General features: G+C 33.6%; 1 protein-coding gene and 1 non-coding gene across 9 annotated transcripts in view; both read left to right on the top strand.

Moving 5' to 3' along the window:
• ACAP2 (ArfGAP with coiled-coil, ankyrin repeat and PH domains 2) overlaps nt 1–24,027 on the top strand; it is a 130,730-nt gene that overhangs the window by 78,513 nt on the left and 28,190 nt on the right. For 5 of the 8 annotated variants that reach the window (XR_013372261.1, XM_077883875.1, XM_077883873.1 and 2 more), the window contains exons 7-12: nt 2,677–2,721; nt 4,852–4,947; nt 9,403–9,477; nt 14,439–14,551; nt 18,925–18,945; nt 22,842–22,893. Coding sequence is in view for 6 of the 8 variants with exons in the window: in XM_077883875.1 (XP_077740001.1) it covers nt 2,677–2,721; nt 4,852–4,947; nt 9,403–9,477; nt 14,439–14,551; nt 18,925–18,945; nt 22,842–22,893 (402 nt within the window). In the remaining 2 variants the exon portion in view is untranslated. The remainder of the gene's footprint in view (nt 1–2,676; nt 2,722–4,851; nt 4,948–9,402; nt 9,478–14,438; nt 14,552–18,924; nt 18,946–22,841; nt 22,894–24,027) is intronic. The other 3 variants (XR_013372262.1, XM_077883874.1, XM_077883871.1) reach the window with 1 other exon arrangement.
• Nucleotides 10,385–10,546, top strand: LOC144305654 (U1 spliceosomal RNA). The gene has a single exon (XR_013372669.1). It is a non-coding gene; the product is annotated as a U1 spliceosomal RNA (small nuclear RNA).

Genomic DNA, 24,027 nt, shown 5'->3' with positions numbered 1-24,027 from the left:
TTTTAAAAAATGAAGGACATTCCATTTATTAATGAGAGTCTTGTAGAATGGAATGGTCTGTGTTTCCTAGCTATCTCCCATTCACTCCACTTCCTACAGTGGTGTGAGTACTGTCTTCCTATCCCATTCCACTGAAATAGCTCATGCTAAGGTCTTACTCATTAGATACAATTTAATTTTTAACCCATTTTACTATTGTGTTTCACTTTTCAGTGGTAGACCACTCTCTCTTTCTTGAAATACACTTTTGTCTTGATTTATCTCAAACCAGTTTTAGGTTGCATTAACTTGTATTAAGCTTCTATTTTCTTATCTTTTATTAACTTTTGTTTCTTTTCAGTTTCCATGTTGGGCTTCTCTCCTTTGTCCAACTTTCCAACTGCTTTTTCAGTGTTTCCTCTTTGGTCTTATTCTTTTTCTGATCTTTTGAATTCCCTGACAGTCTCATGTCCTTAGCTTGAATTACTGTCATGTATAGATGAGAGAATCTATGTTTCTCAGACATCTCTCTTTTTGTATCCACAACTGAAAATTGTCTTCTTCCAAATGGCTTCTTTCTGCCTTTCCCTAACTGAATGGCGACACCCTCACTGAATCCTAGAAATCCACAAAGAGAATTGCATCAGATAATCTCATTCTCAGCTGCTGTATCAGAACTGCCTTAAAAAGTTCTGTGTACTGGGGCACCTGAGTGGCTCAGTTGGTTGAGCATCTGACTCTTGATTTCAGCTCGGGTCATGATCACAGGGTCATGAGGTGGAGCCCTGAGTCAGGCTCTGCCCTGGGTATGGTGTTTGCTTGGGATTCTCTCTCCCTCTGTGATCCACACCCCCACTGCCTGCTGGTGCACTCTCCCGCCCTCCTAAAAAAAAAAAGTTCTGTGTACTCTTAAGTCTGCTCTTTCTTACCCCTGCTGCAGCACTAACACCAGTCTGTATTGTTTCCTGCCCTCTTACCAATTTGTTCTGTTCTGTGGTCAGTTACACAAGTTTCTCTGGGCAAAGTGAATCATTCTTGCTTCTGCTTCCTCTGTTTTGTCATAACATTATCACACACATTGTTATTAAAGCAGTCACATTTATTGCAATTATTTATCTATATGTCTTTTCTATAGGTTATATCCCTTCCCTTAGTCCAGTGGTTGAAAAATAAATTATCCATTTCCTCTGATGTCCATCCAACAGTTTTACGTTAGGACCTGCACGTCCCCCAGAACCATTATCTTGTTTGATTTTTCTGATGAGAACTCTTGTGTCTGTTCAAACTGTTGTTTGAATAATAGGTTATCCGCAGCCTCTACTTTTACTTAGAGCATTTGAAAGTTAATATTTTAGTTCTCAAAACTGAATAGGCCTTGAAACAGACATACAAAGGAAGTTAGTGCTTCCTTAGGCATAGCTATTTGGCTTTTTCTTGGTATGTTTTTAGTTTTCTGATCAGTGCTTTAAATTATCTTATAAAACAACAGGCCAAATATTCAATGGGAAGAACATATCGAAAAGGAAAATACTCTGTAATCTTTGGACAATATTAGCAAAAAATGAATGACTTTTTTTGCATAAACATCTAATTTCATTAAGTTGATCTATGAGACAAAAATAAAATATTTGCTAGGGATTTCTAGAGTTAAGAGAGATATGCCACAAAGGCAACTTTTATAATTTACTGGTCTTTCAGTAAGTTCAGTCTAATTAAAATATTATTTAATGTCTATTAATTTGGTTAACAAATATTGAGTCCTCACTATGTACCACTTGAGGAATGCAGCTGGGGATAAAGTAAGACCGTGATCTTACGGAGCTCACACTTTAGCTGTGGAAAGACATAAGTAAATAAGAAAATATAAGGTAGTTATGAATGCTATAAAGAAAATAAATAGGGTTGATGTACTAAAGAGTACATAGGGCCTCCTCAGACCTTTCTGAGGAGATAGTATTTCACTGGGGCCTGATTAGTAAGAGGTAGCTTTGTGTCTATCTGGACAGACAATCATGACATGAAGACAGAACAACTAGTTTGCAGGTGTTGAGGTAGGAGTAGTTTTGGATTGTGGTTGTAACATAGAAAGAGGAAAGTAGTAGAAAACTAGGTTACAGAGGTGATCATCACAAAGGGTCATGCGGGCTATAGGAGGAAGTTGGAAGGTTTTAAGTTGGATATAGCATAATCTTATTTATACTTTGAAAAGATCACTGTTTGCTGTGTGGAGAATGGATTGTAGAAAGTCAAGAGTATAGAGAGACTAGTTAGTAGGCTATTGTAACAATCTAGAAAGGATGAGATGGTGGTTGGTCGTGGTAAAAGTATTGAGAAAAGTATTGAGAATTTGCAGTAAGGATATATTTTGAAGGGTCTAGATGAGCAATTAGGTAAGGAGAATGGGGAAAGAAGAAATTCTAAGAAATTCAAATTTTTATCAAAGTGATAGTTTTATCACTACAGTATTTATGACTTATACATGGCCAGTTTTTCTTTGATCTGAAAACAGATGAGTTTCCTTGGTATGTTTAACTGTTTTTGCAAAACGTTGGTCAAAGGGTGAAACACCTGAATTTTGTTTTTATTTACTTTTCTGGAAAAGTATCAAACTATCAGTAAGCAAAGTTTACAATGTTACAATGTAGATTAGTTTTTAAAATAATGCATGAGTGATTAACTAATTGTATTTTCCCTCAGATTAATGTCCTTCAATCAAAAAGGAGATCAGAAATCCTAAAATCAGTAAGATATTTATTGAAATGACGTTTTCAATATTTTAATATGATCTAAGTGTACCTATGTAAGTGTTTAAAACAGCATCATGTGTGTGTATCTATATGTGTGTATCTATATGTACATGTATTTATTCCAGGTTCATAATTAATCTTACAGATCTTTGTATACTTCTTATGTCACTTAACCACTTTTTTGTTTACTTCATGTTAGAGTTATTTATGTTTATCTCCTCTATTAACACACTGTGAGTGCCTTAATATTGACATTTAAATATTTGAGATTGAAGGCATACATAAATTGTATCATTGGGAGAATTTTTCCTCAGGGTTATTGATGATGTATCAACCTTTTGGTTTGTTCTTTAGAATGCCATTTGAAAATAAATGGTATAAAATGTGAGAATAATGTTTTTCCCTGATCCTATATGCCCATTTTTTTATTTGACCTTTTTTTTTTCTTTTTGACCTTTTTTTTTTTTTTAAAAGCCAACAAGTGGACAGGGGATGGTAGTGGTATGACACTGCACTCTTTCATATTTTGAGAACCTTAGAGATAATTTTTCCTCTTTGTTCACTGAAGTGTTTTGTTTTTTTCCCTGGGAGGGTGTACCTAAATTGCTTTTGGTTTTTGTCCCCACCTAGCATTTCCCTAAATTCTATATGTATGTTATTACTTATCAGGTAACGCTCTTTACCTGCACTTCCTTTTCCAGATTGAGAGTAATGTATGTTAATTGTAGAATATTGGAAAGTAAAATGCACGAAGAAAAAAAATTAAAATACTTATGAATCTTACTACCAGGGGAAAACCACTGTTAATATCTTGGCATATATTCTCATCCTTTTTCATCTCTTTCTGTGTGCATGTATGTATGTAAATATGTATATGTGTGCTTTAAAATTGCATTTAATTTCTTTAAACCAAATGGAAATCATTGCTGCATATGTTTTTAACTTCTTTTGTACAAATCACCATGTGTCATTAAATGTCCTTTATTTAATGCTGACTCTGCTGGCCATGTAGAATTCTATCACATGAATCTACTGGGGGTAGGCAGCTTTTTTTGTGAAGGTCCAGGAAGTAAATATGTTAGGTTTGCAGATGGTGGTGTCCGTGTTGTAATTACTTAACTGGGATGTTGTAATGAGAAAGCAGTCGTAGAAGACAGGTAAATGAATAGCATGACTGTGTTTTAATAAGGATTTTTCTTATGGACATGGAAATTTGAATTTCATACAATTGTCACATGTCATGAATTCCATGTCTTCTTTTCATTGTCTTTCAGCCATTTAAATGTCTAAAAACCACTGTTAGCTCATAGTCATCCAAAAACAGATGATAGAGCTGGATATAGTTCACAGATTGATTGAATATGCTAAAACAGATGCCTCATCTTGCTAAAAATAAACATGGATGTTTGGAAGATTCTTTCACTATTGTGATTGAATTAAATTTGTAACCATTTAAAAACGACAAATAAAAATAAGGGTGATTTTTCTCTCACAAATAGGTAAAATGTAGGGAAACCTGGAAAAAATCTTAACCTATTAGCAACATTTTTGGATATTGGGAATGAATATACAGAAACCTCCATATTGGCAAAGTCTGTTGACTCATTTCAGTATCTTGATAAAGAAAATGAACATTTTTCTACTTTGGGTTGTGTTTGGTGATCCTAATAGGTATATAAAGTATGATTGCTTTATTTTGAGAGCTTCATAGTTCCCCTTCTAATCTTCTAATATTTTATTTGCAACTTAAAGTTTTGCCAGTGAGTTTGGTTGAAAGGCATATAGATATTTTATATTGTACCTGGGAAAATGGTGAAAGTATTAAGAACTTGATTCTTTTGGTTATTACCATATGAATTTTGATCGTCTGGATATAATCTAAACAACTAAAACTTGGGGCATCTTAAAAATGATAAACCACTTGGAGATTTCTTTTAAATATAACTTATTCTCACTTCACAAATACTTCTGAAATACTCTTTTAAGAAAAGTGACTCATTTTTAATTTTAAGTAGTCTTGACATTTTGGACTCTGATGGAATTTTTAAACTGATAAGATTTTTATAAAATTTCAGAATATCTAATAATTGATTTTAAAATGCTAAACTTTTTTTTCTCTTATTAGATGTTATCTTTTATGTATGCCCATTTGGCCTTCTTCCATCAAGGATATGATCTATTCAGTGAACTGGGGCCCTACATGAAGGATCTTGGTGCACAGGTAATATCGTACTGTATTGCTGGGTTCTGTGTTATACAGTGCTATCTGTATTTTTTTCATTGAGATATGATTGACATACAGTATTGCATTAGTTTAGGTATATAAAATACTTTGAGATATATGTGTGTATAATATTATTATTATTTTTTAAAGATTATTTATTTATTCAGAATGAGAGAGAGAGAGAGAGAGAGGCAGAGACACAGGCAGAGGGAGAAGCAGGCTCCATGCAGGGAGCCCGACGTGGGACTCAATCCCGGGTCTCCAGGATCACACCTCAGGCTGAAGGTGGCGCTAAACTGCTGCGCCATCGGGATTGCCCTATGTGTGTATATTAATACACACACACACACACACGTGTGTGTGTGTGTGTGTGAGTGTATAGTCAAATGACCACCTCAGAAGTGTAGTTAACATCTTTTAGTCCACGGAGTTAAACATTTTTTTCCTTGTCTTCAGAACTTATAAGATCTACTGTTTAGTAACTTTGAAGTATACAGTATAAGAAGCATTAACTATAGTCACCATGCTGTACATTACATTCCCAGGACTTATTTATTTTATAGATGGAAGTTTGTACCTTGTGACCCCCTTCACCCATTTTGTTCACTCATCCCCCTCCTCCACCTGATGTGGGACTCTGTTCCCTGACTTGTAGAACTTAATCTATTGGAGGAAATGAGCAAGTTACCAAACTATTACTCCCTGTGCTAAATGTCCTTTCTGAGTATATAAGTTGAGACTAAGCTCATTTGCATGTGATAAATAGAAACTTTAAAATAGTGGTGGCTTCAACAAGATGGAATTTTATTTCCATATGTAAAGCCTGGTATGGTTGTCACTTGCTTTGTAGGGATGCAGGCTTATTATATATTTTTTATTCTACCTCAAGGTTCAAAGTGGGTGATCAAGTTCTAGTCACCATACCTACATTCTAGCTAACAGGAAAGGGGAAAGGAGAAAGATGCATTCTCTCTCTTTATTGATATCTCCTGGAAATTTTAGAGTTACTTTTGTGCATCCTAATGGCACAATGGCTACAAGAAAAGCTGAGAGATACAAACTTCATGCCAGATAATCATGTGACCTACAAGAATTTGGGTGTTGTTTTGTTAAGAAAGAAAGAAAGAGATTGGATATTGGAGGATATCTGGCTGTCTCTACCACGTAACAGAGGATCAAAGAGGTATATAGGGACATACATCTAGGACCTGTAGCCCAGACTTGGGAGGAAGACAAGAACTTCCTCGGCTCTAGGGATCCCCCACATTCTGTGAAGCATTATGTTGCACCCTCATCTTACATTAAATATAATTTAAAACAAAAGAGTTGGATTGCAGTTGAGTAGTCCACTTTATACTTTAGACATTTATTAATTTCAGTTTTGCAGTTTCCCCTCTCTCAGTTCCCACATAATCTTTCAGATCCTTGACAAGCATCTAAGCTCTGGTGTAGTGGAAAATATAGCCTGGTTGGAGGTGGCCAGTTTGGATATTCTTTCAATAATTCAGTTATGAGGGGATCCCTGGGTGGCGCAGTGGTTTGGCGCCTGCCTTTGGCCCAGGGCGCGATCCTGGAGACCCGGGATTGAATCCCACGTCGGGCTCCCGGTGCATGGAGCCTGCTTCTCCCTCTGCCTGTGTCTCTGCCTCTCTCTCTCTCTCTCTCTCTCTCTCTCTCTGTGTGTGTGACTATCATAAATAAATAAAAATTTTTTAAAAATTTTTAAAAAATTTAAAAAATAATTCAGTTATGAGAGAACTACATCTGGAACTAGGAACATGGCAGTAGGGATAGAAGCAAATAGACTCAAGGGATATTTAAGATACAGCCAATTTTTGAAGGTAGAGGGACATGATGAGTTGAGGTTTAAATGTGTTAAATTTTTATGATAGGACATCTAAGTGGGTATATCTGCAGCTCAAACAAACAAAAAACTAGGTTAAAGGAGTCAGTAGCATATTATTGCTAATTGTAACGACAAGAATGGGTGAATTGACTCAAGGAGAGTTAATAGGTATCCCCAAATCATTTTTTGTATTTTGAAAGCTATTTTTGAAAAATGTGAGTGCTAGAACACTATGCTTAAAGATTTTGATTTTGTTAAATTAAGGTCAAGGGCCACTAGTGTAGAGTAAAAGAATCTATTTCAGACAGGGCCCTAAGCATGACATATTTTTGAGAGATGACTAGATATGAGGAGCTCTATGAGAACATAGATGAGAGAGGAGGTAGAAAACTGGGAGATGGTGGTGGCACAGACCAAGGAAGGAGTTTCTCAAAAAGGAGAGGGTGGTTATCAGTACAAATATTGGAAAGAAGGTCCAGTAAACCTAAGACTGAGAACTACTTATTGGGTTTAGCAGCAAGATTATTTGTTACCTTTGTGAGAGTTGAGGGTCTGAGTGGGAGAAGCTAAACTACAGTGAGTAGATGAATAAGAAATAGACAAGTGAAGAACAAGGAAGATTTTTTCAGAAGTTGTATTGTGAAGGAAAGAGAGGTAGAAGGTGGTGGCTAGAGAGAAATACGAGTTGGAGGAAGGCTTTATTTAAGATAGTAGGATTTATACAAATATACAAGCAGATGGAAATGGGAGAAGTTCAAAAGCAGAAAGATAAGTGATTATGTCTGATGTGGTAGGAGTAGAAAGGATTCCAAACACAGAGGACTGGGGACACCTGGCTGGTTATAAGTACCTGTGAAACTCCTACTGTCCAATACTAATAGAAGTATGTTCTATTAGACATGTTGTGCTCCAGACTCCCTCTTGCTGATCTAGTCCCAGCATGTAGGAAACAAGACTGTCAGTTTTCACATCTCTTCAACTTGTACCTTCCCTAACCCTTTATCGCGTTGAGATAGTTTTTTTCTTTATACTTCTGCTCCAACAGAGAAAGGTGAATTTTCCCCCTTTCTGTTGTTATAGCAATGAGGTGGGATGTAGCAGAGGCATTTACTACCAATCTGATAGGCAGAAAACCATCACTTGCATTGCAGTACTAGCATAGCAGGTACATGCACACAAGTTTATAAATATTAGTTGAATCTTAGGGTCTGCCTTGTACCTCTCTTCAATCAGAATGAATAAATAATATTTATATGCCATTCAATTAAATTAAAGGCTATAAAACCATGGCATAATGGTTGTTTCACTCATTCAGTATAAGAAAAAAATATTTTTAAAAGATTTATTCCACAGAGAGAAAAAGGGAGTGAATACATGAGCAGGGGGTTGGAGCAGAGAGAGAGGAAGAAGCTGATTCCCCATAGAGCAAGGAGCCAGATGTGGGGCTCGATCCCAAGACCCTGGGATCACAACCCTACCCAAAGGCAGATGCTTAACTGACTGAGCCATCCAGGTGCCCCCAATATAAGAAAATATTGAGCATGTTTTCCTAGTGCAGCATATACCAGCATTAGCCATTAAATCAATGTTATGTGTCACTAAGGCATATATGCATTAGCCTCAAGTATAGTATAGTTGCCATCTAAATCAGATATTTATAATAGTGATAATTCTGTTTCAATGTGTTTTCTTTTGGTTATTAACATTCAGCGATAATTAAGATTCTGTGGCCAGTTGTACACCTGAAACTAATATTGTGTGTTAACCAGCAGATTTAAATAATTAAAAACTTTTTTTTTAATTAAAAAAAAGATTCTGTGGCCAAAGTTATTCTCTGCTAGGGGAAAAAAAAACCCCATCATTTGTAATACAGTGAATGAAGGACAAAATGTTTTTTTTTTTTTTACAAAGGCTTTTTAAAATTATTATTATTATTTTAAAGATTTTATTTATTTATTCATGAGAATACACAGGAGAGAGGGAGAAGCAGAGACACAGGCAGAGGGAGAAGCAGGCTCCATGCAGGGAGCCCAATGTGGGACTCCATCCCCGGTCTCCAGGATCACGTCCTGGGCTGAAAGCGGCGCTAAACCGCTGAGCCACCCGGGCTGCCCTAATATTTTGTTTTTAAAAGATATCAATGAAAACATTTGGATATTTAATACTTTATTGTTCTTATTCCTATTGATATTTGCATTTTTATTTTTTCATTTTTCCCACAATCAGAGGTATGGGGATTCAAAGATGAAATGACATACATCACAGTCTAGAAGAGTAGACTCACATAATTTATAACCCAATTATTTTTTATTCTAGCGAACAGTAGTTCAAGAAGCCAGGACATTTGTCGTAATACAAAAAAATCATCTTTTCTGATGGAAAGAACAAGAAAGAAATGAGATTTTATGATTTCTTAAATTTTTTGAGCTTTTTAAAAAAGAACTTTAAACAATAGCTTTTTTTTTTTTTTTCTTTTTGAACAATAGCTATTTTATACCCTGGTCTTAGTAGACTTAAATTGGCTGACTTATTGAGAGTGTTTTAAAAAAATAATCATACCTTTTTTTCTTTAATTTTTAACTCAGTCTAATTTTCTCCCTTTATAGTTGGATCGACTGGTTGTGGATGCAGCAAAGGAGAAAAGAGAGATGGAGCAAAAACATTCCACCATTCAACAAAAGGTACTTGAGAAAAATTAAAGGAGAGTAATTCCTATTTTATGCGATTGCTCAATTACTGGTTTCAGCAAGATACCATTGTGTTGGAACAAATCCTTTAAGTTGCTGTAATAATTAAATTGGGTAGATAAAATCTTCCCTTTTTTTGTGAAAAGTAAAAATTTTTTGGATGGTCAGGCAATATTTGAAAGCCATGTTCTTGAACCACTTTGCAAAAACATCAATCCCATAGGATCTTTTTTTTAAAAGATTATTTATTTACTTATTTACTTACTTACTTACTTACTTGAGAGACATCGCAAGCAGGAGGAGGAACAGAGAGAAGCAGACTCCCCGCTGAGCAGGGCTCCATCCCAGGACCCCGAGATCGTGACCTGAGCTGAAGGCAGATACTTAACCAACTGAGCCACCCAGGCCCACAATCTTATCTTAACTAATTAAAAAATGCCTCTTAAAATTTAAACTGCTATTAACAGATTCAGTTAGGATATCACCAACTTCTGTAAAGTGTGTGGGTGAGAAGGGATGGGGTGGAGGGTGGGCAGAGGGGGCGGTGAAGAAGAACATCTCTTTGCATCAGTGTGTGTGTTTGGTATTGTGGACCTAACAGCTAGATTACTCTGAGGCAGCTCTTGCCCTCTCTCATGTGTTGTTGGAATTTCACATGCATTTCTTGTGAATTTGCCTAAGCAGAGCTAAATTGATATTTGAAAAATATATTTTTGAAAATGAAAATTAAATATGATATTTTTGTTTTTGTGTGTGGAGGGGTTTGATTATAAGTAACTTGGAACTCAACGTAATAATATTTCATCTTATATAGTCAGTAATATTTTTGTGTGGTAATCTGAAAATAAAAGGAGAGACTTGGAGATTGAATCTAATACGAGTATGTGACAAGGTGCCTTCTGTACTTACCCAGCAGGGGAGAGAGCATGAACCCAAAAGTGGTTTCCCAGGGTGAGGCTTATCCACTGACTCCAAATGTGCTGACCCTTGGAATTTCCCCAAATGTGGAAAACTTGACCGTATAATTTGTGGTGGTGGGGTACCCTATTTGTGTGTTCCTTTAAAAAAAAAAAAGATGCCTTCTAGCATTGCTTTAAAAATCTGTTCCTGTGGTATTGACTAGTCAGATCAACTTTTATTATGATTTACTTAGAATATAAATGACCAGTGAACAAGATCTGACTTAAAAGATGTCAGTGGAAAAAAATTAAAGTGAAGTTAGTAGTACAGGTAAGGAAAATTATATTGACGATGGGTTATTAATATTAAAAGAGAAACATAAAGGGGAAAATTTTCTACCAGACCATCTTTAACTTAGTTACTTCCAGTTATAGTTAGGTAAGACTAACTTCTGTTTTGTTTTATTTAAAGTTAGAGTAACTTTTGGTTGAGTAATTTGTGTTAATGACATTACCATGGAGAGATTATTAAAAATTGGGACCAATCATTTGTAATTAAAATGAGAGATCATGATATTTGTAGGAACTTGTGATTTTTTGCTTAAACTGAATTATTTAATGAATATTGTGTATCTTTTAATATTTGTCCCTGTTGTATACACAGCTCGGTGTTGTACTGAGAATCCAACAGTAGATTATTAAATCTAAAATTAGTTTACTTGATTTTAAGTAATAGGTACCGCTGTACTTTAAAGAAAGTAATGCTATTTTTGCTTTTTTCTGCCCTTAAATGCTGACACAAGGCTGCATTACAGGTAAAAAAAAAAAAAAAAAAAAAAAAAAGGGAAAAAGATTTAGTCATAAAAATTAAGGGAAAATATGTCTGATATAATTATTTACATTTTTCAAGAATTTAAATTGATCAGTTAAAGAAACAGTGATGGCTATGCACATTCATATACATGTCTTTTGGATATGTGTACATATTCCTGATGGATTTATACCTAGGAGTAAAACTCCTGGTTCAGAGGGAATATATATGTTCACTATCAGTAAATAATGCTAAATTACTTTTCAAAATGATATTGCCATTCCTGGCAGGCAGCTCTGTGTGTGGGTTCTCAGTGTTCTTGGCCACCCCCACGGTATTGTGAAGGTTTTTAATTTTTGCTAATTTTAGTGGGTAGATACTAACATCTCATTGTGGTTTTAATTTATGCTTTAGTTACTAATGAACTCAAGCACCTTCCCCTTATTGGTGTTTATTGGTCATTTGGTTTGAGAAATGTCTGTTAGTTTTTCTTCCATTTTTACATCATGCTGCCTAACTGTTCAGATTCTTCATATCATCTGGATTAAGCGTATCTTGGGGGGATATACTATGTGTTTTTAATTTTCACATAGTTTTTTTTTTAATGTCTTTTATGTTTAGTACTTTTTGTGTCTTGTTTAATAAGTCCTTCCTATCCTAAGATCATGAAGAAATATCTCTGGTGTAATCTTCTAAGTGTTTATAGATTCACCTTTTATGTTTAGACCTTAAATCCATCTGTAATTGGATGTTTGTGTTATGGTGTGAGGTAGAGATCCAGATTCTTTGTATTCTTATACTGGTATGTAGATGATCCAGAATCAGTTATTTAAAAATGTGTTCTTTCCTTACTACTCTGTTGTATCCTCTGATTTACATCACGTTTGTATACATATGAAGTCTGTTTCAGGCTTTCAGTTCTTTTCATTGGCCTTTTTGTCTTAATTGTGCCAATACTATGCTGCCTTAATTATTTTAGCTTTATAGTAAATCTTGATGTCTGACAAAGCTAAGATTCCTACCTTCTCTGCTTCAGAAGTGGATTGCCTAAATTTTGCATTGTTATATAAATTTCAGGAGCAGACTTTCAGATTGCATAAAAATAGCTTTTGGGATTTTGATTGATTGCATTGGATCTGTGAATCAATATGGGGAAGAATTGATATCTTTATTTTATAATGTCTTCTAACCTATGAGCTTGAAATATTTATTTCTTTAAGTTTTCTTTTATATCCTTTATAAGTTTTATAGTTGTACATCTTCTGTTAAATTTATTCATATATACTTATATTGCAAATGTTACTGTAAATGTTGTCTTAAAAATTTTTTCTCACTGTTTACTTTTATTACATATTAAAATTGATTTTTCTGTATTGACTTTGAAACCAGTTACCTTGTTAATAAGGTCTCTTTAATGCTAATTTATTTCTGGATTGTTTTGGATGTTCTTTGTACAAAGTCATATAATCTGCAAATAATATTAGTTTCTTCCTTTCCGATTCTTCCTTACTTTTTGTTTATTATCTTGTCAGCTAGGACCTCTAGCATAATCTTGAATTGAAGTGATAAAGGCCCTTCTTGTCTTGCTTGCAATTTCAGAAGGGAAAGTTTCTGCTCGATTCTCTTTATTGGCCAGTCTTGGTCTTGCCTTCTTTTCCCTCAGCCTCACACCAAAGCTTCCAATTCTGGTGAGGCAAATGCCCTTAAGGTGAAATCTGGCTTCCTTGATCTGCTTACCTCTTTAAGCCTCCTATTTTCGCTTCTCTTGTGCCTTTGAGTATTTCTTCCTAATTTGTCAGCTCATCAATATATTTAAATTATAATATTATATATTTTATATAGTGTTACTAGTTGCTTTTGTTATAAAATCATAATCTGTCACGCTTTAAGTACTATACAGTATTAATTGATATTAATAGTAATTAAATTGAAGACAACCTTTCTCAAAAAATATAGTTGAAAACTAGAAAATTACTTATAATGCACTGTACTTTAAGGAGGTGTTATATTTTAATGTTTTAAGTAGCATCAGGGTCATTAAAAAGCTGCCAGTATTACAAATGAAACCTTTAGAGTGTTGCCAAACTCAGTTATATCTATTGCTGACATAATCCTGTCTGCATAATTAAATAAATTACAGCCTCAAATAAATTTTAAATGAAGGAATTAAGATTTTCCTGATTTTTTTTTTTTCAAAGAAAAGCAGGAGAAAATTTAGCAATTTGTTTATAGATTCTGTTTCATTTGATTAGTTTGGGTTAGTCCTTTTTTTTTTTTTTAATGGTTAAATTTTGAGAGATGTCAGCAGGGTTTTTGTTTTTAATAAATTTTGTTTTTCTGAATTAGTCTGTTTCCATATTCCATCTTTGTAGACACTTAGGTTTGGAAGGTCCCTAGGTGATTCTCACTCTGCCTGGCTACTAAGGGAGAACCTTCACATCCTAGCATCATTTGCAGATGGTCATCTAGCTTCTGCCAAAATCTTTCTCAAGCCCGAGAGTTTGCTATTCCCTAAAAGGATAGTATTCTAACTTTGATTTTTGGTCCAGAAGTAATTTTGAAAGTTCTGAGGCTGATTTTTAGAATTTTAAAATTGGGGATAGCAGTAGTCTTGCAGTTTTGTACAAATTACTTTTAAGTTCATCAGGAAATCTTTTAATTAAAAAAAATATTATTTATTTATTCATGAGAGACACGGAGAGAGGCAGAGACATACAGGCAGAGGAAGAAGCAGGCTTCATGCAGGGAGCTCAATGTGGGACTTGATCCCGGGACTCCATGATTATGCCCTGGGCCGAAGGCATGCTTTCAACTGCTGAGCCACCCAGGTGTCCCATTATTTTAGCTTTTTAAAAGAGATTTTATTTATTTATTTGAAAGAGAGCAAGCGAGCAAGAGAGTATGAGTTTGGGGGAGGCCCAGAGGGAGAGGGAGAAGCAGAAGCAGACTCCCTGCTGAGCCAAGAGCCCAGCATGGGGCTTGATCTCAGGACCCCAGGACCATGACCTGAGCAGAAGGCAGATGCTTAACCGACTGAGCCACTCAAGTGCCCCAAGTTGAAATATTTTAATATGTTGAAGCATTCTTCTATTATTCAGCATTTAAGTCTCGCCTTTTCTTATGAATATTGTTAATATAATTGTCTTAATACAAAGCTTTTCTGTGATTTGAGCTGTTTCTCTACAATAAATTTGTTGTCTAGGGGACTTAATAAAACCATATGAACTTTTTTTTATCTTGTCTAGGATTTCTCCAGTGATGATTCTAAGTTAGAATATAATGTAGATGCTGCAAATGGCATTGTTATGGAAGGATATCTGTTCAAAAGAGCCAGCAATGCCTTCAAAACTTGGAACAGGTAATATATTTCAAATACTAGTCTTGATCCTTCCGCATTCCGTTTTCCAACCTTCCCTGTGATTTGGGAACTCTTTCATAATTCTTTAAATTCATAGTTTGTAATAACTTTCTTGAACCCAGTTCACTGAAGATAAGTTTCCCTTCTAGGAAAGGGGATCCTAAGAAGCAAGTGAAAAATGCTAGTACTAAATCTAAACTGTAAAATTTAAGCAAAGTTTAAACTAGGAAGCAGGAATTTTTTTCTTCTTTGGGTTCCTTCTCTGTATGATGTTTATGTACATTTTAATTTAGTGTTTGCTTGTGAATTTTTAAGCTAGGCGAGCCTGATCTTTTGATCTTTGGAATAACTTTAACCAGGACTTTTAGGAAATGTGATTGTTCTTGTGTGTGAAGTATGTGTGGCAGTTGGTACTCCTTTCTTCTAAACTTGATGGCTACCAAAAATGTTACTTTTTGTTGTTGTTGTTAAACTGATTTTTATAAAATATTAATCATGTGAATGTTAAGTATTATAAAATATTTTATTATCTTTTCTTCTAATTTAGTATAATAAAGTAAAATAATTTCAGACATTAAAGCATAAAAAAAAGATTGTGTTGACTCAGGATCATCCTTCCGTCCTTAGTCTTTTATTCAAGGATGCCTCTGTTTTTTTGGGGGGGGGGGAAAAACCCAATTTGTAATAATTGAGAGTAACATTGGGTTCTGGTGAATTGATTTACATTATTAGTTGAATGTGTATGTTTTATTTGCTACTTGAATAGAACATGAATTCACTTAATGATAGAGAAGATTGTTTTCTTTTTTTAAAAAAATGGATATTAGCAAAATAAATGAAAATTCTTGGTAAATTTAATTTAGTATGTATTTTTGTTAATTTAAATGAGAACTATTATGTTTGAATATTTAATATAAGGAATTCCTAGTGCACTGATTTTTATTTCTTGGTGATGAGCTTATATGGAAGAAGCATGCACTGCTATTTTCAAATGTCAGTGATTTATTGAACATTTCCCTAGCATTTGAGATTGCCAGATATTTATTTAAATGTATGGGGTGTGTTTTATTTGAAATAATTTATCTTTACTTGGGTATGAATATAAGCTGGAAAGTGATTATATTTGGTAGTAAACCTTTTTGAATTATATAGAACTTCTAAAATAATGTATTAATACACAAGGATTAACTAAAGCGGTCTGGGTAGAATTAGTGTTTTTAACTGTTACAAAGTGAAAATGAAAAATTAAAATTCTGTCTTCTAAGCTATTTAAATTAAGACAATATTTTAAGTTTTTCCTGGTTAAATTTTCATAGCCAGAATAAGAAATTAAAACTAAAAAATAGTGTGTCAAATTTTTATAATAAATAAAGATTTCTCAACCAGTACGGTTTCATGAGGTAATGTTAGAATTGAATTTTAACCTTCAGATTTCAAAACAACCTACTTAAAGTTTAACACAGTGAAAATACAATAAATCCATAGAAACTATACCATTATGTTAAGAAGAAATGAAATGATCTTCCATGGACTACTCCAATGAGAAATGATCTCAGACTTCAAAATGAAGCACAGTAAGTGTTAGTGGAAAATTACATTGCCATTTAGGGCAATAGGAAAAAAATTAATTCTGATTTAAGCATGGAACTTTCATTATTTATTATTTGTTTCATGAATTCTGTTAATTGGCTTAGGTAATAAAGTGTACCTAAAGCAAGTAGGGAATAACTATTACATTTCTCAGTTATAGACATGTTACTTTCCATTTGTAAAGTGGAAGAGACAATATTGGCCTTTGAAAATGAGGCTGCTTTTTAAAGGAGATGCCATCTAATTGTAGTGGGATGGCAGTTATTGATTAGAGTCATGGATTGTGTTTCAACACCCTAATTTTTAGTAAAGAAATAAAGGTGCAGAGAGATAGTGACTCTTTGAAGGTCACACAACTGGTCTGTGACAAAATGGAGGCCCCAAACCTGGCTTTAAAAGTTTTTTTTAACTTGCTGTGGAAATTCCATATAAATTTGTGTTTTGATAAAACAATATGTCAGATATTTTAAAAATAGCTTAAGAACTATTAAAAACAACTTCCTAGTCTACATTATTAGGAAAAATTATGAACAGCAGATTATTTCATTTTCATATACCTTTAAAAAGAGCATTTTAATGAAAATACTAGTAAAAAGCAGACTTCTAAGGAATGTAGCATAAATTACTTTTTATATAAAAGTCTTCTCACAAAAAAAATTCCAAACCTTATAACAGAAGTTTTAGATATTTTCTAGATTATAGGTCAGTAACTGTGAAAGGGAGAGAAAGAAATCTATTGAATATTATTTAGAACTTTTTTCTGCTTTTCAATTTGGAATGTATGTTAAATTTCTTATGTGAAGTTTATTTAAAAAATCTAATCTCAGGAAATACTTGCAGATACCTTCCCTTTACCCATATATGACTTTAAAGTCTGCCCTCCTTCTTTCTCTTTTTTAAAAAATATTTTATTTATTTATTCATGAGAGACACAGACAGGGAGAGGCAGAGACACAGGCAGAGGGAGAAGCAGGCTCCACGCAGGGAGCCCGATGTGGGACTCGATTCCAGGACCTCAGGGCCATGACCTGAGCCAGAGGCAGATGCTCAACCACTGAGCCACCCAGGCATCTCTGCCCTCCTTCTCTAATTAGTTCTCTATCCAGCTTGATTTCATATATTCAGTTTGATTTTGAATAAAAGACTCTATTTGTAATGTTTGTACCTTTAAAGATCCAGGATTCCAGCTCTTTCAGCATAATGATTTTTCTACCTACTGTTTAAGTATCTTTAGACTGTCTGTAGATTAGTTTTAGGGAGCATTTTTTTCTTGTAGTCACTATAAGGTACCAAGCATAGGATGACAAATTTGCCATTATCTTTAGTTTTATGGAATAGTGGCATGTAATATTTTCAAAGCCAACATTTATTGATTTGTTTTAATTTCAATTCCAGTTACCATACAGTGTAATATATTAGTTTCAGGCGTAGAATTTGCGATGCAAGACTTAAATGCAACACCTGGGGCTCATCACAAGTGCCCTCCTTAATCCCCATCACCCATTTAAGCCATATTTTAAAAAAGACTTCCTTCTTGAGGGAAATGTGAATTTGACTAGGAATTCCCAGGTAGTTTTAAACCTCGCCCCTGTGCGTCATAAAACGTAAACATCATTCTCTAATTCGAAATTTAACTAAAGAGACCGTATTTTGTGTGATGTGATTGAAAGAGTGTAAGGAGTGAGACACTATGTCTTATGTGAATTGTTGAGTTTGTCTTTTGTTGGTTTCAGATTTCTAGTTTGTAGTGTCTCAGATTTTTATGTCTGTAATACATATTTTTCTGAAAACATGAGAAATACCAAAATTATCTTTCCGTATCAGGCCATTTTTTCCATGTGGCTGGCAGCTTTACCTCAGGCTCAGATCAATGCCAGGTGGATTATTCATACCTATATGTCTCTTTTGCTTTCTATGATAAATTCAGAAAAGGTGAAGGAACAAGGAAAATAATTAAATTCTACGATTATTTAGTAGTAAGCTGGTAAAATGAATAAAGAAGCTGAATTATTGCATGCTATGATTAGTCTTTGTTGAACGAGAAAGTAAATATACCTGAAAGTATAAAATATATTAACAGTTTCTTAAAGTATTCTATATGCTGCTAGCACAGGTATAAATTTAACTTTTGTTGGCTTTTTGTTTTAAAATAAGAAATGTATGCATATATTAAAGATGCCCTACTTATGTGTATAGCCTTAGAGTGTCTGCTGTCATTGATGAAAAGGGGGAGAGCAGGTGGGAGGTAGGTTTATTTGGCTAATAATATTTTATAATCTTTGAAATTCTTAATTAGTCATCCCACTTTCCTATGAAAATTGTCATTTGTTTCAGGTTTATGAAGCTCTATCTATAGTGATTGTTTCCCTTAAATTTTTAGGAGCAACTTATTAAGATGAGGAAAAGTATGATTTATATTTTATAGCTATTACTATAGAGACAGAAAAATAATAGTAGAGGTATGCTCAAGTGTGCTAAGTCTTACCAGAACTTTTTATACCATAACAATTGAAGAAAATTTTTGAATATTTCTGAAATATTAGCATTTCAGTTTCCTAAGAGTTAGAATTAATTGTGTAAATGCATATATGTATAAATTTAAGAACAAAATGCAAAATATATTTTTGATTATTCTGTTAGGTTACGAGCTTAAGCTTATTTCTTTAATTCTTGCTTTATTTTCATATCATGCTAGTCCTTTGCTTATTTTGCACATTTGCATTTTCATTCTTTTACCACCTTTCCTTTATGTTTTAATCCTGCCCCATTTTTTCATATGACAGGAAAAAGCCCGATCATATCAGGTACCAAATGGCTTCCTTCCCCTCATTCCTGCCTTACTTCAGTTTCCTCTTTGGCACGAGAAAGCTCATAATTAACCTGCATTTCAGTTGGATTACTTGCAATGGATATAATGTCTCTTGTTTTAAATTGGGAAGAAAATATACACATTTCATTTGAGAAATGGAATTATCCTTTCATTGCCAATCACCTCAGTCTGTTTTAATTGAAAATGAAAATAACATTTGATATATTTATCAAATAAATATATAGATATTTACATATCTGTATATATCAAAGATATATATGAGTAATATGGTGCCTTTCTATCTTTTTTTAAGGGAAATAAGCTGGGAAACCCTATTCAAAATTTTCTTTTCTTTTTTTTTTTTTTAAGATTTTATTTGTTTATTCATGAGAGACCGAGAGAGAGAGAGAGAGAGAGAGAGAGAGAGAGAGAGAGGCAGGCAGAGACACAGGCAGAGGGAGAAGCAGGCTCCATGCAGGGACTCGATCCCAGGACTTCAGGATCACGCCCTGAGCCAAAGGCAGAGCTTAACTGCTGAGCCACCAGGTGTCCCCACTTTTCAAATTTTAAACAGTAGCTAGGAATAATCATATTAGTTTTGCTGAAAGTAAAAATTTTTTTAAAATTTAAAAATTTTCCTAGAGCTTTTTGTTTTAACATCTTGGTCTTTTTCCTTGGGAAAAATTAAATTGAATTTGAAAAATTGTAGCATACGTGCTAAAGCCTTTAATTTTGTTAAATGTTCACCCATTTGGCACATAAATAAATATGTACGTGAATCTATCATTTTTATAGTTTTAGTGAGAAAGCCTCTAGAGATTTAGAAGTTTGACTTTTACATTTTATTTTTGGTTTTAAGTACAGGTCTAGGACTAATGATAAACATGATAAAGACACTTTATTTATTTATTATTTATTTATTTATTTATTTGATTTTTAAAAAATTTTTTTTTATTTATTTATGATAGTCACACAGAGAGAGGGAGAGGCAGAGACACAGGCAGAGGGAGAAGCAGGCTCCATGCACCGGGAGCCCGACATGGGATTCGATCCCGGGTCTCCAGGATCGCGCCCTGGGTCAAAGGCAGGCACCAAACCACTGCGCCACCCAGGGATCCCTGATTTATTTTTTTAATATATTTTTTCCTCCTCCCTCCCCCCTGTTTGGTTATCTGGAAGCTCTCACATGTATTTAAAAATCGGTAATATCTAACTGTCTATGAACTTAGTAACTTTGGTTTAAAATATTTATTCAGTTATTTCAATTTGGGATAGATATAAAGTGGTGTATTATTTTTCTTAATGAGCCAATAAATTTTGCTTTTTAAAAAAATCTATATTTTGACTTTGTGGTCAGTTTCTGAATTTTGTAGAATATAGAATAGTTGTCAGCATAGTGCTTTCTAAAATTTGTCTTTTTATTATTTAATTATCTTAATTTTTTTTAAAGTTTATTTAAGTAATCTACACCCAACATGGGGCTTGAACTCATAGCCCCAGAATGAAGAGCGGCATGCTTCTTCTCCACCCTCCTCCTCCTCTGGCTTCTCTGTGCCAGCCAGGTACCCCTATTTAATTATTTTAAAGTAGCTCCAAATTGCAGGCAGCATGAACTTGAAATATTATTTTAAACACCATAGGGTATGAACTGTCTCATATTGCCTTTTATTAGAAATATTCTTTTAAAATATTTTATTTATTTATCCATGAGAGACACAGAGAGAGAAGAGAGAGAGGCAGAGACACAGGCAGAGGGAGAAGCAGGCTCCACGCAGGGAGCCCGACACGGGACTCGATCCCGGGTCTCCAGGATCATGCCCTGGGCTGAAGGCAGCACTAAACCGCTGAGCCACCCGGGCTGCCCCCTTTTATTAGAAATATTAATAATACCTAGGATTTTTTTATAGGAGCAATTTAAAAAATTATATTCCATTTTACTTATCTGACTGGAGTTTTGATCAATGTAAATGAACGTAGTTGGCTCTTTTTTTTCTTTTTTTTTAATGGCAGAAGACGGGAGTTAGTGTCATATAACCTACAGATCTTAGTAATTGAAAGTTCTTTTTCTATGTAGGATACATTGTGATTTTGTTCCTTAGGAAATGTTTTCAAAATTAAGATGAATTTATAGTGTCTTCCTTGAGTATACAAAACTCAGGGAAAACTCAAATGATATGAAAGAGTCACCCAGAAGCAAATAGATGGCAGGGGAACTAGGTTTCAGAAATATATGTGATCTATAAAGTTAATAATTATCAGAGGAAATGCTCTTTGACAAAAAAGGGGGGGGTTATGTAGTATTTTGTTATTATTTTTAAAGGTTATTATCCTAAGATGCACCAGTTCAAAAGAAATTTACTTTTTAAAAGCCTCAGAAGCATGAAAAGTTTATGTGATTATATGGGTATTTTTCTATTGTGCAGTAAAACTATAGTTTTTCATCGAATTATATATCCTTGCTATTTAAAAGTTGTTGTTAAAAAAAAAAAAAGTTGTTGTTAGTGTAGTTTGCCGTATTTCAAATGATTTTTAAAGACCTACTTTAATCAACATCAGAGATTGTTTCCATTGCACGTCATCCCGTGTGGCAGGGCTGCTCCATTTTCTTTGTTTATAGGTATTTCCTTTAACATTTCTAACTAACTGTGTGCCCCAGAGCAAAGAAACCTAGGAGTTCTTCCTTTTCTAGCCTGCCTCTTGATTTGCACGAGAGGCAAGTCACTTGGTTTTATTTAGATGCTTATTTAACAAATCTCTATTTTAATGGTAAAGGTGATACCTTTTTAAGTAGCAAGAAAGCCTAACAGTCTGTCTAGCTTAAAAATAGAAAAGCATCTAATCATTTTCACAGCTTTGGAGAATTAACTTAATTTTTTAAAATAGAACTTCTAAATATGTCTAAATACAATTTCTAGTGCTTTGTGTTAGTATCAATGAAAAGGTCGAATCTCTGTCTGCTAATAGATTAATAACTAATGTTGACGATAGAAATCATCTTACGTAAAACTAATTTTGAAATAATGTCTCAAATAGTTTTACCTTTCATGCTTGATGAGAATTTTTGCTTCCTTTTATGAATGGCTTTTGGCTGTGATTTTTTTTTTTTTTTTTGTAAATCTTTAGGTTCTTTTACTGTCTTAATAAGTGAGAATTAGTAAATATGCCGTTTATAGCTTAGCTTTTTCTTTCAAAAAGATTGCAAGTAAATTGTTTGCCTGATAATTTACAAGAAGCGGCAGAACAATGTAGATATTTAGGTGAATTATTTTTAATAATAACTTTGGTTATTCTGCTTAGAAGTATTTTAAATTAAAGCGAGGTCAAGTAAATTGGCGATTATCTCTTGTTTGATATCAGTTCTAAATGATTTAATTTCCTGTTTTGTTGAACAAACGCTTGCTGAATTAGCTGCAGAAAAGTTGAAAACAAAGCACCATTTATTTCAGTGTTTTACTGTGTACAAATGGATAGTCTTTTTTGCAACATAAATTCATTTCTACCCTATAATAGAAACAGTTATTTTGGGGGAAAGATTTTTAGTTACTTTTGAGTAACCTCAAAAAAACTAAATTTTTACCTTAATACAGTTATTATTTGGTGATAGCATAAAGGATAACAGCTGTTGTCAGGATATAAATTTCTGACCTAAAATTAATAAAAATACAGTAATTTTATTTTCCTAGTCTGTGGTTTTAAAACTGTTTAAAGTTGTTCTTTACTTTCAATAGTATTCTCATTGACATCAGTTTATATAAAACAAAACAATGCACTTCTCAATATATATCTCAAAGCATAATTACTATCAACTGATTTTCTAGTACTTTTCCAAATATTTCTAACAACTGACATAAATTATGTTTATGAAAACTTAATCTATTTTTATTTATTTAGACGCTGGTTTTCAATACAGAACAATCAGTTGGTTTACCAGAAAAAGTTTAAGGTAGGTGTTTTGTTAATTAAGTGAAAACCCAGTGAGTCCCCTGTTTCAGTTCTCTGTTCATCTTGATAAAGCACTGAAGCCCATAAATACTCATGTGTGCAAAATTATTTTTTATTAGTTTTATTTTTAGGCATGTATAAGAGAACTCAAAAGTGGAAAGCATCAATTTTTGATCCTTAAAAGCAGAGTGATACTGAATCTTGAATTCTTAACTCCTAATTTTGAGACGGGTGTTTCTGTGTCCCAGGATTATTGCTTTCATTTCTTCATTTTCTTTGACCAGCTGTGTGACAGGAACAATACTACATTCCATTTTACTATTTTGAGGCTGAAGGAAAAGGGTACCTTTTAAGAAACATCACCTTAGGGCCAGAGGTGATACTATAAAATTGTTAAAGATGACATTAAAATGTAAGCTTGAAGTGATTTAAATAGAAACCTCTGAATTTGTTAATGTTGTTTTTAAACATTTCTTTTCCTGAACCCTATTTTAAGGGTGAGGACTTTTATTTATTGGGAAGGCATACTGAGATTATATGGGACTTGAGAATTGTTAAAAAATAATTAGGAAAAAAATCCCTTATTTAATAGATGAATTGATTTTTACCTAGTCTTTGTGAATGATGTATTCAACTGTACATTTTAAGTACTCACACTTTACTCTTGAGATACACAATCTGAAATTTTATTTGCTTCGTTCTGTGCTAGCAGGCTTACTCCACAGAAGTCCTTTATTCTAACTCAGTTCAGGGTTTCTTCTGCTCTGATAAACTTGGTTTTGACTTTATATTTTTGATAAGTACTAGAAAAATGATAGAAGCTTTCTCATTTCTCAGGTATTTTAAGAAGATTGTATAAGCTTCCTTTTTTAGAGGAAAGTAGCTTTTATTATATGTGAAGGGGGACCAGGAGAATAATGGATAATGAAAGAAAATTAGTAGGAAGCTAACATTTGTTGAATACCTATTAATTACCATGTTTTAGACTAAGCTCTTTACATATACTTTCATTTAATCCTTGTATAGCAATTTTATGAGACAGATAAAATTATGAACAGGACACAGTTACCTTTAATAGTTGTATCTATGTTGATAACTCCTATCTCTGATCCTAAATTAGATAAATATAAATCTT

The sequence above is a fragment of the Canis aureus genome, chromosome 35 (assembly GCF_053574225.1).
Source record: "Canis aureus isolate CA01 chromosome 35, VMU_Caureus_v.1.0, whole genome shotgun sequence".
NCBI lineage: Eukaryota > Metazoa > Chordata > Mammalia > Carnivora > Canidae > Canis > Canis aureus.
This window is presented reverse-complemented; position numbering and strand designations above follow the sequence as displayed.